This window comes from Chenopodium album, chromosome 7 (assembly GCF_948465745.1).
Source record: "Chenopodium album chromosome 7, dcCheAlbu1.1, whole genome shotgun sequence".
NCBI classification, from domain to species: domain Eukaryota; kingdom Viridiplantae; phylum Streptophyta; class Magnoliopsida; order Caryophyllales; family Amaranthaceae; genus Chenopodium; species Chenopodium album.
Window position 1 is genome coordinate 67353077 of NC_137840.1, and position 17871 is coordinate 67370947.

A 17871-nucleotide genomic window follows, 5' to 3' on the forward strand; every position below is an offset into this window, starting at 1 on the left:
CCAAGAACCCAGGCGGTACCCAGCACCCCACGAACCCAGCGACCCGCCGACCCACCACAACCACCCCACGCAACCAGCATTGCCGATCCACCAACCTACCAAAGCCACGAAACAAACCCATGAAACCCGCCTATCTGAAACCACGAAACCCGACCCACGAATCAAACCCACGACGCCGCCGTTCTGCACCCCCCGCCGTCGATCTGCAACCACGAAACCAGCCGATTCACCAACCCAACAAACCCACGAAACCAACCCACGTAATCCGTCGATCTGAAACCACGAAACCTTACCCACGAATCAAATCCACGACACCGTCGTTCTACAACCCCCGTCGCTCTTAACACCATGAAGCCACCATGTAAATGGGGTTGGAGGAGGAGAGAGAAAATTAAAGGGGATGAGGGTTTAATTAATTAAGGTTGGGGTTTAATATAATAAAATCACATTTGTAATTTAATAAGGTTGTTTTTTTTAAAAAAGTAATGGTATATTGGTCAATTACCACCTAAAAACATACTAAAAAAAGGAAAGAAATAAGTTTTGTTGCGAGTAAATTGAACTACCCCAAAAAGAAAATTGTTGCGAATAAATTGAACCGGATGTAGTATTTTGTTTTAAATATGACACCTAAATGACGCATTACGACCAAAAAGTCAAGTTTGTGATGCTTGGTTTTTTAATTTTTTGACAATTTGGGTCACAATGGAGCATGTGAGAGCTAGCAATGCATAAATAGGAAATTCAAATCATTTCTACCTACATTCTTCCCTCTCCTCATTCATTTATCCAATTATATGTTAAAGGTTTTATTTATGCATACTTTCATTGTTGTTGAAGTTCCATATGTTGAAATCCAAAAGATTCTGCTTTCAATTGGGGAGGCAATGGTAGATTCATCAAATCTATACTTCTATCTATACTTAGTATTTAAAAAGACAAACCACAATCACTTATATGACACATGTCATCCTAATTCACCCATATGCTACATAATACATCCATTAATAATATTTTCTCTTTATATTCCCTTTTAAAGTAAAAGATAAAATAAAATATTATTGAATGCTAAAGTCTTTATGCATTCCTAACTTGCAAATTTGAGTAAGAAAAAGGAGTGTTCCATTTTCACTATAAAAAAAAAGTTGTACTCCTCTCTATACCCCTTTTAATGTAAAAGTTAAAATAACAAATTATTTAATGTTAAAATCTTTATGTATTCCTAACTTACAAATTATAAGTAAGAAAATTAAGCAAATTATTACAAAAAAAATCACCGACACATGCAATACAAATAAACAACACATATCAAGGAAAATAAAATGAGCTACAATTCGTTTGTTGAATGGGGCAAAAGACTAGTTAGATTTATAAACCTTAAGTAAATGCATCCTAATGACATGCACAAAAAGATGGAGAGATAATAAATTTCAAATGCCAAAAATTTGATTGTTTGGCCCAAATCCATCATCTAGATGTTATTTTTAAAACAAAATTTATTTTACGGTATTAGTTTCTTTTAAATAAATAAAATAGACAAAAATCTATACCGATAAATGGAGTACCTAAAAAACTATTATCGAACACGCCCGAGATCAATTACGGAGTAAAGAAACTTCAAAATTCTCCACAATTGACATTAGTGGGAGCAGATGAGCAGAGTGGCAGAGTCAGTCAGCATTGTGATCTCATCTTCCTCACCGCTCTTGTTTCTTTCCTCCCATCTTCCCCGAGAAAAAAGGGTGTAAAAGTCTAAACTTTGAAATCAGATGTAAAAAAAATGGGCAAAAAATTCCCACATTTCATTCCTTCTCCCTTTTAAAAAATCACCTGAAAAAACAAACACAACAAACCCAGAAAAACTGTCAAAATCTCAGAACAATAACAATGGTGATCAAACCAGAAAGCCTAACATTAATACTGGTAAATTTAGCAGGAATAATGGAGAAAGCAGACGAATCAATTTTACCTGGGGTTTACAAAGAAGTTGGTGAAGCTCTTCATGCTGACCCCACTAAATTAGGGTCACTCACTCTTCTTAGATCCATTGTTCAATCTGCTTGTTACCCACTTGCTGTTTATCTTTCTGCACGGCATAACCGTGCCCATGTTATTGCTCTTGGTGCTTTTCTTTGGGCTGCCGCTACTTTTCTTGTTGCCATCTCTTCCACTTTCTTTCAGGTAGTATTTCTAATCTTTGATCTTAATTGGGTTTTGTTTGTTTTAGTAGATTGTTAGCCTAATTTGTTGTAGTTGTTCTTGTACTTGTTTTGAGTTTGATCATTTGTTGATTTTATGATTGTAGTATGTTTGAGCTGGTTTTGAAGAATTGGACTGCAATTGGGGATTAAATTAGGTGAATTTTGCAAATTTTACACCCATGTTTGATTTTGTTGTATGGAATTTGGCCTTGCATGTGTAGGTTAATCCGATTCTGGAACAAAAATGAAATAGTTATTGATCAACTTCACATTAGGGAAATTTTCGTCTTCGGATTATGGACTCAATTAAATGTCTTGATGAACTGATTTTTACTTTGTTGTTATTGTGGAGAGGAAAATTGGAATGATCAGTTGATCACTGCTTTCACTGGCCTTCTAGATTGAGTATGGAAGTAGCATATTATTAGAAGTCTAGGTTTAGGAATTAGGGGTATCGGTTCCTTACCCCGTTGTAGGTGAGAGTCTTGTTGGAGTCTCTTTTCTAATGGTGTTGTATTCATTCGTCTTGGATTTGTGGAACAGAATTAGGCTGTTTGGCTGTTAGTGTTTGTTGTTCTCCACATAGTATTATTGTTTGACACTATGCAGTAGACTGTGTGTGTGGGCGTTTGAACAACTGTCAACCTAAATAGCAAACAAGAATAGAGGTAGCTACGGAAGAGCTAGAACTATATTAAGCTAAGAGATGGTATTTCTCTAGGGGCTTCAATAGTTATTTATGTGAGAGGGTTGCTCAAATGATTCTTTTTGTGCCATTACTCTGAACTTAAAATTGTCAGCCCATTCGGTAAGCTCTAAGCAGTCATAAATTGCAAAACTGGTAATAAATTTGTATGTGATTTACAAGGAAATTCCGTGTTGTTTACCATATCAGTGAAATTCATCTCCAAACATGTGTTTTCATTTATAAATCTCCATTTCCCCACAACATCACTGTTGAAGTGGTAATGGATGATAGTGAAAGTTTATGAAGAAAATGATGTGGGATTAGCATGACCTAACGTGTTCACAAATTTACTCTACCATTACCACCATTTATTACCTATCACCTATCAAACAGGCCATGTGGATACAAGTATGAATAAATTTCTTACTATTTTGAGAACTAGCTAGAGAACTTTAGGCAGTTATTTATTCTAAATCTCATATGGCAAGTTTTGTTGAACATAACTGTCCTGTTATTTTATTAAGTAAATACTCTTAAATGAGAACCAAAGCTGCAGTAGCATCAAGAATCTAATGCATTGGTGTCATGCTTTCATTCTGAAGCTGGGAAGTAAGTGGGCTGAAGTTTATGCGTAACAATTCCATTTGTTTGTACAAAGTTTTCACTTTGGCGGGTGGTTGTGTGTGTGTGGGTGGGTGGGTGTGTGTGGGGGGGGGGGGGGGAGTTGATTCCAATATTCTAAGCTTTCTAACCACTTATAGTTTAGGGGGTAGAATTTGTATGAATGTGAAATGGGGTGCTGGGGTCATGTGCTATTTTCCCTTAAATGACTCGACATTCAGCGTAGCATTGGTTAAGCTAATAAAAGGAACATTTTAGGTTTTTTTAAATGACAACTTCATCCCTTTACTCCTGGAGTCCTGGGTGGAGTAGAAATATTGGTAATCTAGGAAGGTATGTAAAAAATTTCAACTGAATAGCTAAAAAGCAATGATCTTTGGCATATAACCTAGATGAAAGAGATATGCCTATTGTGAAATGAAAGGGGTAGAGGGCAATGAAACCGTTAAGAGATGTTTGTCCTCAAAAATGTAAGAAGACTGCTGGAATATTGAAGGAGTGGATTGAAAATTGGGTTAGTAAAAGCAGCAATCTTACTGGGTACATAATATAGAGTGAAAGAAGATTTGCAATGGTAAGATTTGCAATGGTAGGATTGACAAAATGGAGCTAGAGAAAAGCGTAGATTTTCTAGTAGATATTCAATTAATGGCCGCATTTACAACTTTGACATTCACCATTACCCTGTTCACAATTAGTTTCGGTATTGTTGGCTGTTGCTTAAGAATAGCTGTTGGCCTTTAGTCTTAGCATTTCTGTCATAGTGTACACCTAATGCTTGTATGAAATGTCTAATCTGTTGTCAAGAAGAATGTGGATTTACAGTTCTTACTCATAAATTGTGACCTTATTGTAGTCTTTGTGCAGCTGCTTCATACCTCTAGTAAATTTGAATGTGCATTTCAGGTTGGAGGAGATTAACTTATTAACTATTCAGAAATATGTGAAATGAATTTTATACATAGGTGGCAGTTTCAAGAGCTCTAAATGGGATAGGACTTGCGATTGTTGCTCCTGCTATTCAGTCCCTTGTAGCTGATTCAACAGATGACAGTAATCGAGGAACAGCCTTTGGGTGGCTGCAGCTGACATCCAACCTTGGCTCAGTTGTGGGTGGGCTGTGTTCAGTTTTGATTGCTCCAATAACAGTGATGGGAATTCCAGGTTGGAGAATATCATTCCATCTTGTTGGATTAATCAGTGTAATCGTGGGAATTTTAGTTCGTGTATTTGCCAAAGATCCACATTTCTCTGATGATAATACTTCAGTGAAGGCCAATGGATCATTTTCTTCACAGGTGAAAGAATTAGTTGATGAAGCAAAATCGGTTATTAAAATTCCATCTTTCCAGATTATCGTGTCCCAGGGTGTCATGGGCTCTTTCCCTTGGTCAGCTTTGTCATTTGCAGCCATGTGGTTGGAACTCACTGGTTTTTCTCACACAGAGACGGCAATTCTTATTGGGCTATTCACTATTGCTAGTTCAATAGGGGGGCTGTTTGGTGGTTGGCTGGGGGACAAATTGTCAAGGCGTTTACCTAATGCTGGAAGGATTATATTAGCACAGATAAGCTCTGGGTCAGCAATCCCTCTTACGGGTCTGCTTCTGTTGGTTTTACCTGATGATCCTTCTACTGCTGTGGCGCATGGCTTTCTCATGTTTATCACCGGGTTTTTCATATCCTGGAATGCTCCTGCCACTAACAAGTAAGTATTGGAGAATGTTATTATAATACAATATGGTTTGTTATTTTGCGTGCCACATAACATACAGTTCATATAGTAAAAAAGGCCTCTTGATGGAGGATGTTGATGTGTCATGAACTACATTATAGGTTGATTGCAATAGAACAGTCTCTAATAAGTGCACTTATCGTCAATTAATTTGTCAAAGAATTGGAACAAAGAAAATTTAACACATATAAACTCATGATTGATGGTCCCAAGTGTTTTACTAACAATCTACAGAAATATACGTAGATAATTTTAAGAGCTAGCTCAACAGCCTATATAGGGGATTGTCATTTCCGAGGTGATCAAGTGAGATTAATGGTAGATTTTTTGGGCAGGAATGACTATCAACTGTAGCCTCAAAGACTGTTGGTTTCTTAAACCTTCATAATCTGGTTCATCTTTGTTTATATTTATGGTGTGTTATTGTTGCCTGGTATCATGCATCTTTGTTAACCAATTTGACCATTGGATTTTATGTTTTCTTTGTGGTTTTATTTTTTTGTTTGGATTTAAATATTTAGACTTATCTGTGTTATATTATCTCTCCAAAAAGAGAATGTTTTTGTTCAAGATTTTAAATGCTGTGCGCAGTCCAATATTTGCAGAGATTGTTCCTGAAAAATCAAGAACAAGTATCTATGCATTGGATCGATCATTTGAGTCAATACTTTCATCTTTTGCACCGCCTGTTGTTGGCATATTGGCTCAGCATGTCTATGGTTACAAGCCCGTATCTAAAGGATCCACTATCACAGAAGAAATAGCAACAGATCGAGCAAATGCTGCATCATTAGCCAACGCTCTTTATGTTGCAATAGCTATTCCAATATCCTTATGCTGCATCATCTACTCATTCTTGTATTGCACATACCCAAGAGATAAGGAGCGTGCCCAAATGCAGGCTTTAGTAGAGTCTGAGATGCAGCAACTGGAGGCTGATAACCTGATTGAAGGGCAATACACTTTGGCAGAAATATCAAAATCTGAAGAGTTGCTTTTCGAGGATGGAAGCATTGAGATGGATTACAAAGTGGGAGACGGTGATGCAAGAGTGTTGCTTCACCATCGATAGTTGATGCCATCTAGGATGATGATGCTTTATAATATAATGTAACTTTAGGCGACAAAAATGTCTGATATTTTTGAAGTTTACACTCAACTCTCATGGTAGCTGCAAAATTTTTCCATGAAAGGTTAGGATATTTTGAGTTGCAATGCAAAAGGAAAACATGTAAAGAACAAACTGTATTTTTGTCAATGTACAGAATAGGATTTGTTACCTTATTTGCATCAATTTTCTGTTCTTGTAAATTTAGGTCATGTAATATCGATAACAATTCAGATTCGTGTCTGCTAATTTAGATCGGTTGATTGGATATGGGTCACTCTTGTCTAAGCCTATAATGTACCTATATGCTATATCTGCTGCGTCAAAACTTCTGCAGGAACAGCAGAACAGCATTGTATGATGTCTAAGTCTATGATGTAGTATTTTTTTCATTAGATTTTTACGTAGTGCTGTATACATGCTTTACCATCCATCAGTTCTTATAAGTTATCTAACCTCTATTTCAAGTATTGACAGGATCAGCTTTCAAGTTGGATGTATCTTATTAAACGTTCAACAGAATTACGGAAACAGGAAAAAGGTAAGGAAAGATCATGTTGTTTAGAGTTTTTTGCAACTTTGTTTTTTTTTTGAGGAAAAACCCTATAATCTGCAATCTGCATGCCTGCTAATTTCTCGATATCGAAGTGATCTAACTGTAATGATCGTTTTCTGCTCGACTGTTTTGGGTATCCTGTGAAGAGTAGGAGGCATTCTTAGGAGCGTTAAGGGCTATGGTGATAATTTGTTAACTGTCATATTTAGGGGTTTCTTCATCATCTAGTGTTCCTCAGATATCTTTTACCATAGTATGTGGAAAATTGATTAAATTGTACTTTGTATTTGACACTCTCTATGCTCCAGAAAAGTTCCCCTTATACATGGATAAATAGAATGAAACTTAAAATATCAAACATGCATAAGTTAGATCTAAACATAGGTGCAATTTTATAGGCTTATAAATACATCATAAGTGGATCTTGTTTAAACTATTTTCCCACTTTTCCAATGGTAATTGTGCGTAAAAAATTATACTTTGTATTTAGTTTACAAAGCTTAATCATTTGCAATTGTTTCTTGAAAATCAAATCCTTTGTTCTTAACTCTCAACCTTATGACACTCTTTACACTCTTGAAATATTCCTCTTTCACATAGATAGTTAGATTTGAATTGTGTGAAATTACATAATTATAGATTATTTATAATACTTAGTTGATGTAACTTTTTCTCGCGTTTATTTGTCGATCTATATACTCTTGAAACGTTCCTCTTTTACAAAGATAGAGATTATTTAACAAGACGGTGAATTAGACTTTAGCTAAACTAAGAGATTAAACATTTAAACCAACCCAAACTAGATCATACATTAAGGTAGTGTTCACTTCATCAAAATTAACAGGTCTAAACTTATTAGTCCTAATCTTATATAAAATTATAAGCTTTGAATTTATCCGAACTTTTGAATTATATCTTTATACTATTGAAATCATCTAAACTTATTAGACCTGAATATGTGTAAATAATTTAAGGTGAGAAGAACAAGCTAGCCTGAAAGAACTTTGCCTTAATTACATGAATGATGCTTGAATTAGAGTGTTAGTTCGTGTTAGTAGGAGCATGATCTTAGTAGCGGTGAAATCAGTGATATTGTCTGTTAGTTAAGTATGAAGTCACCTAGATTATTAAAGATTATAATCCTCCCTATTTTCAAAGATGTTCTTAATCATTTTGCAAAAACTAGACACGTTAGTTACCATTTCAATTATACCCTACGTGACTTGCATGTGCATTACGGACTGCTTTAAGAGAATTTAACACACTGTTTTACAAATAGGCAAGTGAGATGACATTTGGTAAATACATGTCTAAACAAGTGAAAGAAACACAAGAGCATCACCAAAAAAGAGGCACATATATATGATATACATCATTGAATAAAATGGTTCATTTAAATGTATGATGTATGAATTGATTAGCATAAATGGATTTACCTAACAAATTAGGGAGGTGGTATCCTAAGCTAAAAGAATACTCTCTCCCTCAATATTTTGCCTCATTGCAAAAATATAGGTCAATAACCATATAAGAGATAATATAGTCATGATATGTATGATATTGTTGAATTTGTTTCATTCTATAGTGGTGGGCTCGAACTAAGATAGTTGTAAAAAAAAAAAAAAAAATCATAGTTGCCTGTCTTGATTTGTTTTCTAACTTTTTACATATATGTTATTTATATGTATCATACACTATTTTTAAGCTAGATTTGTTTATTTAAAATTTACTCCAACATTTGTTTTTCTTGTTGCAATAATGCAATATATATCTAAATATTAGACATAAGATATCATTAACTAATTCATTTGTAATGCAAGTTTGATGTACTAGATAGCGTAGAAGTCAAAATGTGTCCACAAAAATAATGAAAAAAACTGTAATATAACATTCTATATATCTATTAAACTTTATCTACCAGGCTATGAATGACAAAATCCATTTTTGAATAATGATTATAAAATGAAAGAAGAGTATATATAGTTATTCTTCAAGTAAGCATGCATGGTATATTGCTACACAATTTCTTATATGTGGCTGGCTACATTCAGTGTTATAGGGGTTACTCGGTTAGTGTTACATGTGTTACTAATCGTCAGTGTTACAGGGATTACTCGGACAATTTTATAAGAGTTATTATTCAATTAGTATTACTTAGTTTATTTTTTTAAACTGGTTATACGGTGTAACCAGCCGTATATAAGACAAGTTGATATTAATATTGATATGTAGCTTTGTTTTATATTACGAAGAACATGATATGATCACCAGTCACCACCCTACTATGGCATAAATCATCAATCAATCAATACTATATACTATACTATATACTAAAAGACACACCAGCGATGACACGTGTCATCTTCTGGTGTGTCCTTACTTTTTTTTTTTCATTTTTTTAAAAAAATATTTTAATTAAGGAAACAAATCATTTACAAAAATCGCATAATTTTTTTTTTTTTTTGTACATATTCCCTATTGACATGTAATAATTATTATATTTAAAATAAAAGATTTATGCACAAATCTTTCTAAAAAAAAATTGGGCAATATATACCAAAAATAAATATTTTTAAATAATTAGTGGCCTATTTTACAATGAAAAAAATATTGCTCGGATTTTTTGCCTACTTTGTTTTAGTTGTGTATTGGAAGCTACAATTAAAATTGCAAATATCAAATTAACATATCACATATACTTTTATTGTTTCTTGACTAATTTATAAGTATAATATTTCTCAATCAATAATACATAACTATATATAAAGATCTCCGCCAGAAAAAAAAAAAAAAAAAAAAAAAAAAAAAAAAAAAAAAAACTATATATAAAGATTACCGTGCATGGCACGGGATCTAACCTAGTTTGTCCTATATTTATAAGTACGTTAAATCTTCCTTTTGGTATGTTATGTAAATCCTTTAATGAAGTGGTGAATTTTCCTGATTTTGTTAGGAGTTTTGGTCCTTATGCTTGGTGAGAGGGAGCCAGTGAGGCAGCTGCTACTTGTCTTCTTCTTTCTGTGTTTACATACGTCATGACAAACTTTACCGACCTTTGCTTTCCCTTTCTTCTACCGCCTCTTTCACTTTCATCTCTTCCTTTCTTTTGCCATGCAATTCTATCTTTACTTTGGTCCCATACTCTCATATCTTTGTTACCCTTTGGGTCTTGTTTAGCGATTTGCGAGTTAGACACTTAAAAGTAACATAATTCTCTAAGATTCATATTTAATTCTATACCCTTTTGATTAAGTGGGTCAATTATGCTCGCATTTGTATCTGGTACATATTGAAGTACACTGTACACAGTGTCGGAATTATATACTTTGTATAATCTACACATTGGTACTAAAACAAACCAACTTTAATGCCAAGAAGAAATTGTTCTATTCAAAATCGACTAAAGATATAATTTATCTAATAAGGTTGGGTCTTAAGTTTTGTTCTATTCGCCTCATGTTGTCTAAAATACTTATATTACTTTATTTGAAATACGTCAAAAAAGTTGAACTAAAGAGACCTAAACATAAACTTCCATATATTCCAATTTTATTCTCCACATACTAATTAAACCCCTGTCTTCACCTATATAAATACTACCTGGGCCTTTTCCCATACATCACTCCCAACCATACATTCACATGCTTTTAACTTTGTCTTCACTACTCCTACTATAAGAACTCCTACAACTAACACTACAACAAATAAAATCAACTCCTACTATAAGAACTCCTTTCAATTTGCTTTATTTCAACCAAGATGATGATGACTGTATTAGTGCTACTAGTGCAGTTTTTGATTAGTGTTTGTAATGGAGAAAGCTTTGATCAAGATTTTAAGATAACATGGGGAAATGATAGAGGAAAGATTATCAATAATGGACAACTTTTAACTCTTACTCTTGATAATCTTTCAGGTTCTGGTTTTGAATCTAATAAGGAGTTTCACTTTGGTAAGATTGATATGCAAATCAAGCTCGTCCCTGGCAACTCTGCTGGCACTGTCACCGCGTATTATGTACTACTTACTTCCTATCTATATATAATATTCCTTTACAACAAATAACGAAAATAGTACATTTTTTTCATATTAACGCTTAGAACCTGTTCTCTTCAGCTTAATTTCAGTTCAGTTGCTAATTTCCTTCTCTCATAAACAATTCAGTCAATTGTGCTCAGTTCAGTAAATTAGAATAGACCCTTCATGAATTAACTGTGTCTGTATTTTTATGTCAACTAAACTATCACTGCTTAAAGTCTTAGCGATATTTAATTATAGTTATGTGTGTTTTGTTTCTTAGCTATCGTCTCAAGGTGATACTCATGATGAGATTGATTATGAATTTCTTGGGAACGTGACGGGTGAACCTTACACAGTGCACACCAATGTGTATGCTGAAGGGAAAGGAGAAAGAGAGCAGCAATTTCACCTTTGGTTTGATCCAACTAAAGATTTTCATACTTACTCCATCCTTTGGAATCCCCAAACTATCATGTAAGAAGTTCATTTCTCTTTATTATATATACTCGTTCCTTTTCATGTTAGTTACATATATTTGGGAGTTTATATCAATAGGATAAATGTTTTGTGAGTTTAGTTGTAGAGTCTTGGTAGAGTTGTAGATAAAGTTGTTATTTGTAGGCTGTGAATAATTCTCATTTTAAGTTAATACTTCGTATAATCGTATTATTCATGTGTGTTGAAACTACTTGATATTATTAAGTTGATAGGCCCCTTGAAAGTTGTGTCTAATGGTAAGGATCGAGCCTTTTAGGTTGGAGGTTTAATTGAGGGTAGGAATTTCACTTAATATTTCTCCTACTCTCAAAGTGTCTAGTCTGCAAACTCAGCCGAATTGACCTATAAGAGATTCCAATCTGATAAGGCGGTTTATCATACCTATCAAAATAATATATGGAGCACTACAAGTTGATAGGATCCAATTTTAAGCCAAAAATGAAAATATGGTCATTGGTCATTACAGAAATTATATACTTCCTCCGTTCTTTATTACTTGACCCGCTTTGACTTTTACATTATTCACCACTCCTCCTTTGACCGTCTTTTGTGAATAATATATAAGGAAAAATATATTCATGTATGATCTTTTTGGATTTGTCTCAATAAGTACTATCATAATATATAACTTTTATAATTTTAACTTATGGAGAATTTAAGTTATTGATCGTTAAAGTTTTGCATTGGCAAACGTGATAAAAGAAACAGGTCAAGTAAAAAAGAACAGAGGAAGTAGGAAGTAGGAAGTAAAGTACTATAGGTAGCACAAGTTATTACTGTACAAATATTGACTATACTTTCTTGGGCCAGGCCAAATTGAGACAGATTTTTGGGCCTTAGCTTAAGTTCCTGTCTTTGATTGTGTGGGGGGTCTCAACATAACTGTGTCCTCATACAAATTTGATGTAAAGTTTACATTTTAGACAATTGTGAGAAGGTAGATTTTGTAAAAGTTTTGGGTGGACTCTAAGACTAAATTCATCACTGCTTTTTATGACTCTTTTAACACGGAAAAGAATATTACAATACATCACAAATAAAAATCACTTAAAGGTAACATTAGATTGAAACTGTATTTTTGATTTTTGTTATTCCAAAAATAATTGTAGATTTGCCATAGATGAGATTCCCATAAGAGAATTCAAGAATAGAGAACACATGGGCATCCCATTCCCTAAGGCTCATGCAATGAGACTCTACTCAAGCATATGGAATGCTGATCAATGGGCAACTCAAGGAGGCCGGATCAAAACCGATTGGAGTCAAGCTCCGTTTAGTTCAACCTACAAGAATTTCAAGGCCGAAGCTTGTGTTAGGTTCGGTGGAACAACATCTTGCCACCCTCAAACCGTTAACTGGATGACTCGGAAGCTAGATGGTTCGAGCATAGATCGGCTTAATTGGGTGAGGAAGAACTTCATGATTTATAACTATTGCATTGATAACAAGAGGTTCCCTCAAGGCCTTCCTAAGGAATGTAACGCCATCGACTAAGTAAATAAAACCAATACCATATAATAGTATATCGGTTTAGTATATCCTATGTTAATTTCATTTTCTTGTGTTTCTCTTTAATTTTAAGCTAAGGTTAAAATAAATACTACGTATGTTGTTTAGTATATATGGTAGATTTGGTTCATCGTTGTTGTAAAGGGTTAACATGTACAGTAATAAGTTTAACCCTTTTGCAATTTTAGTTTGTATTTAGTGATGATCAATGAAGACATAATTGGGTATCTAATTAAGCTACCATCTTCGGTAAATTTCAACTTGCAAGAATTGCAACAATAGCAAATTTTATTTAAACATCACTAACATGAATATGAACATAGAGTAAGGTATATCGAGTGCACTTCAATTCTACTCATAAATAATACGGAGTATTCCCTCCGTTTTTAAATACTTGCTCCGCTTTTTTCCCCGGTCGTTTTTAAATACTTGCTCTATTTTCTTATTTGGAAAATTTTTACAATATTTAATTCATTTATCTCACCTAATGGACTTAATTAACATAAATCATATTTTATTAATGTTATATTTTCTCTCCTCCAATTCTTAGCACTCAACTACTTTTGTTTTTTACAATTATTTTCTTTCTCCTACTCCACTACCTCCATATTTTATAACTTTTGCTAATTTCTCCTAAAACTCCGCGCATAGAAAATTGCAGCAAGTATTTAAAAACGAAGAGACGATGTATTTTTTTTCTTTTGCAATTTATGTGGTTAAAGTAAAAAAAATAAAATAAAATAAAATAAAATAAAAATAATAAAAAAAATTGATATTTATTATGAGTAAACTTGTTAATTACTGTTAGTTATTGATATTTGATACTTCGTATTTTGCTAGGTTTAATCAACGTAACTAATTGTATTTAATGTTTGTAAAATTGTTTTATAAATACGGAAGTATATGTCCAATCTCAAATTCCTTTTTAACACGAGTACGTACACGACAAACAACTATGCTTAGTAGTTAATACGGTTAAATTAGGTGGTAACATAACTTTATAAAATACTTACTTACTTAGTACTCAGTAAGTATTATAGTCTTATAGATGAAGCTCATGAAGGTGCATTACAATGTTCCTCAAGAAATTAAAGAAGTACGAGTAATTACAATACACGTTATGACAAAAAGTCTAGTGATAAGGATTATAAAAGAGTAGGTTTTTTCATACAAATTCTATTCCCTCCTACACTCAATAAGAGGTCTTGCTGGCTAATTCATAATAATTTTATAGTAGTCATCCTAATTTTTATTGGTTATTTTTTAATGTCAAAATTAATTATAGATGTTTTTTTTTTCATATTATTAAAATTCATATTTTTATATTTTTATTATAATTAACTTATGAATTATTTTTTAATTTCAGTAATAAAAAAAAAACTGAATTTTAAAAATTAGGAAATTATAAAAAAAAAAAAATCAAAAATTATTTCAAAATTTAGATAAATGGTTTATAATTAATTTTGACATTAAAAATTAGTATAGGCTAATTCAAACTAAGTTGATCCGTGTGATGTTTCAAAAAAAAAAAAAAAAAGTTGATTCGTGTGAGATTTTAATCTTAGAGATCAGCCTTAAAAAAAAAAAAAAAAAAAAAAAAAAAAAAAAAAAAAAAAAGGGTCAAATCAACCATAGTCATTCCCCCCATAAATAGGAGTAGTTAATTTAACATTTAACTAGCTGTCTAGTCGTAATGACTTCTTACCTAATGTAATGGATAAACTTTGAGCATACATATAACACGAATACACGGCATTTAAAAGGATGTTAAGAATGAAGTTCAGTGTAAGAAAAGAAAACGGGCTTCCTACTTTCTAGAATCATAAAAAAAAGGTCCATTCATAGAAACTCAATTGCTTTACCCTTCATAATTATGCTCTGCACTGTCTATAGTTTCTGATATCTACGTCTGAAAGACATAAATAAACATAATGCTATTAGAAGTCAAACCCAAAGCGGAATAGGTCCGTGTCTTAAAGATTATCCTATTTTTCTTTTTAGTTTATACGAAATAAATATGCTAAATAGACAAGATCACACGGTATGCCGCTACATCCATGCATGAATTTAGAGTTAGGGTCTGTTCTCTTCAGCTTATTATCAGTTCAGTTCAGCTTCAATAAGTTTAGTGTTGTTCAGTTCTTATCTTAATTTCTTTCTCTCATAATATATTCAGTTCATTTCAGCTCAGCTCAATTCAGTCAATTAAAACAAGCCATTATTTCGTGAGCATAGGAGTATTTTAGTAGGTGCATAATAGCCAAATAAACCCTTCAAATTTAAGTTAAAAAAAAAATTAAACTATTGTACTAAACTTGAACGAGTAACAAGAACAGATTTGATTAAATTAGCATGACATGCATTCACATTAACAACAATGATATGAAATTAATAAAAATAAAATTGCCTATCTTGATATCAAGCTTTGTGAATTGTAGCCATCTTAAAAGTGCTTTGAGTAAACTATACTTTTAAGTCATTATTTTTGCAAACAAAGGAAATGAGTCAAGACTGTAAATGGAATATTGGGAAAAAAATCACCTTTATAATTGTGATGCGGAAAAAAGTAATTTAAGATAAATATAATTATAAAAATTATTAAACTATTTAAAGATAGTATGAGTATCATATTAATTAAAGCTTTAGCAACTAATTCATCTCTTTAGTTAATTTTTTTTAGTTATTTAAAAAAAAAAATATATATATATAGGGAAAGAAAAGCAAGGTTATTGTCCTAGAATTTTCAATGTTGTCAAGCTAGGTGCCTTCCACTAATTTTAAATTTCCTTCAACAAAGATTATCATCACATAAATTAATTACACATATATATACATGAGATAGACATATATATAGTCACTAAATTCCTAAGTGTCATTGTTTGAACTAACCATTATATGATCGATACTTGTTGCATCATCAATCGCTTTAGCACCAACCACGCATGACTAGTTTTATATTTGAGTCTCAATTTAAAAAGAATAAAAACCAAGAACAACTTTTTATTGGAATATTTAAAATTGTCAAATTTAAGTTTGTAGAACACTTATTAGGATGGATTTCTTACACGCCATTTTATTCTCAACGTTACAACGTAATCTTGTCCTTGAACTACTACTACTAGTAGTGATCGGCATAAGAATTTCAATGAGATAGGTTATCTCTATCAACAAACTTGGAAAAACTCCATTACTACCTTTCCAAGCATGCTTTGCTAATTTGCCAACTAATCAATTGTCACATATATATCATAATTTATTACTTATATATAGAGTAATAGTTACCATTTGGAAAGAGAATTAAACACTTTATGTTGATCTAAGGTCCTGTTAATTTCGTTCCGATTTATTTTACATAAATTAGTTCATATAGGTTAAGCTATGTTTTAATGAGGTAAAGAATTTCATATTATAACCGAAGAGAATTTCATATAAGTTCTATACACTAGTTTCATATTATAACCGAAGAGAATTTCATATAAGTTTAGAGAAAATCAATTTAGATAATTGCAAACAAAATAAGTTTTCTCTTCTGACCTAATAATTTCCGTATTATTTAGTCTAGACGATTTCAAATTAATTAACTAATTGATGGAGCTAAGGTTTTAGATAATTTCAGACAACATAATTTAAATAAACCAAACCGAGCGTGCGATTTACTTTTTTATTTTATTTTATTTTTTTATTTTTTGTTGTTGTTGTTGTTGTTAGTAAGGAGAAGAGCCCTATATCAAACCGGAATCTCTCTCATGTCTTCCTAGCTCGGTTTATGCTTTCTTTATAGGTGTGTTTACAAATATTAAATTCTTACAAGTAATAAATACACTCAAAAGTCAAAGGTGAGAAATGACCAAAATACCCTTACATGATGTCATGCAAGCAAGCAAGCATAAACCTTCCTCAGACAGGGCCGTATCTGGGCCGGGGCAGCCGGGGCACCCGCCCAGGGCCCCAAAATCTGAACATCAAATTAGTTATTAAAAAAAAAAAAAAAAAAATTAAAATTATAATATTACTAATGACGAAGCGGCAATCTTGGTAATCAGTCAATCATCCCTTAATAACTCCTCATTGTAAATCATTAAAATTTCTCCTTGAAATTAACTCCTTCATTTTGGGAAGTTAATTTGACAAATTAATCCCATAATCTATCAATTCATCCGTATAATCTTCTATTCTCATCCATGAAATCAATTATTTGTATCTTTACCTCTATTTTTCTGATTTTTCATCTTCCTTCCCAAATTAATGCATGAGTAATTGAGTATTTAAGTTGTTCTTCACATATCAATCTACTTAATCAATTTTTTCTATTTGTTTCTATTAATTTTTCACCATTATTGTGGATTTTGGCTTCGATGTTCAAAGATGAACTAAGAATCGGTACGGACCTGCTATTAAGTCATTGGTAAGTTCTATACTTTAATTTTTTTTCCCAGAAATTACAATTGATTAATTTATTTTAATTTATTGATTATTCGATTTTACAAGAGAAAATCTGAAATACTCATTTTAATTTTATATCATACGAATTTTAATTTCTGATTTATGAATTATCAGTAGATAGTATGTCAAATTTATATTTTTCCCAGTTCATTCTAATTTCTAATTTTGTTTGAATTATGATATTTCATATTTGATTACAGATTAATAATTAATTGATTATGATTTATGAATTATCAAATTGTCACAATTGTCAGTATTTCGAATTAATAATTTGATTGTTTTTTTAATTATGAATTATCAAATTTATCAGTATGTCGAATGTAGGAATGTAGAATGATAATTGATTAATTTTTAGTTAAAAATTATCAGTATGTCATTATGTCAAATGATAAACTTTTAATACTGAATTTTTTACTGATAATAATGACATATTGATTTTATCAGTATAATTTTTTATCAATTATCAATATAATTTTTATCAGTATAATTTTT

General features: G+C 32.1%; 2 protein-coding genes across 2 annotated transcripts; both read left to right on the forward strand.

The window, feature by feature from the left end:
• Positions 1-1574: 1574 nt before the first annotated feature.
• Positions 1575-6623, forward strand: LOC145638152 (uncharacterized). The gene is made up of 3 exons (XM_081689113.1): positions 1575-2181; positions 4476-5218; positions 5837-6623. Exons 1-3 carry the CDS (start codon positions 1888-1890, stop codon positions 6315-6317), a joined length of 1518 nt encoding a protein of 505 aa, XP_081545239.1. The 5' UTR covers positions 1575-1887; the 3' UTR covers positions 6318-6623.
• Positions 6624-10518: 3895 nt separating this feature from the next.
• Positions 10519-13168, forward strand: LOC145638153 (putative xyloglucan endotransglucosylase/hydrolase protein 25). The gene is made up of 3 exons (XM_081689114.1): positions 10519-10926; positions 11210-11403; positions 12537-13168. The coding sequence occupies exons 1-3, from the start codon at positions 10669-10671 to the stop codon at positions 12919-12921; spliced, it is 837 nt and encodes a 278-aa protein (XP_081545240.1). The 5' UTR covers positions 10519-10668; the 3' UTR covers positions 12922-13168.
• The last annotated feature ends 4703 nt before the right edge of the window (positions 13169-17871 follow it).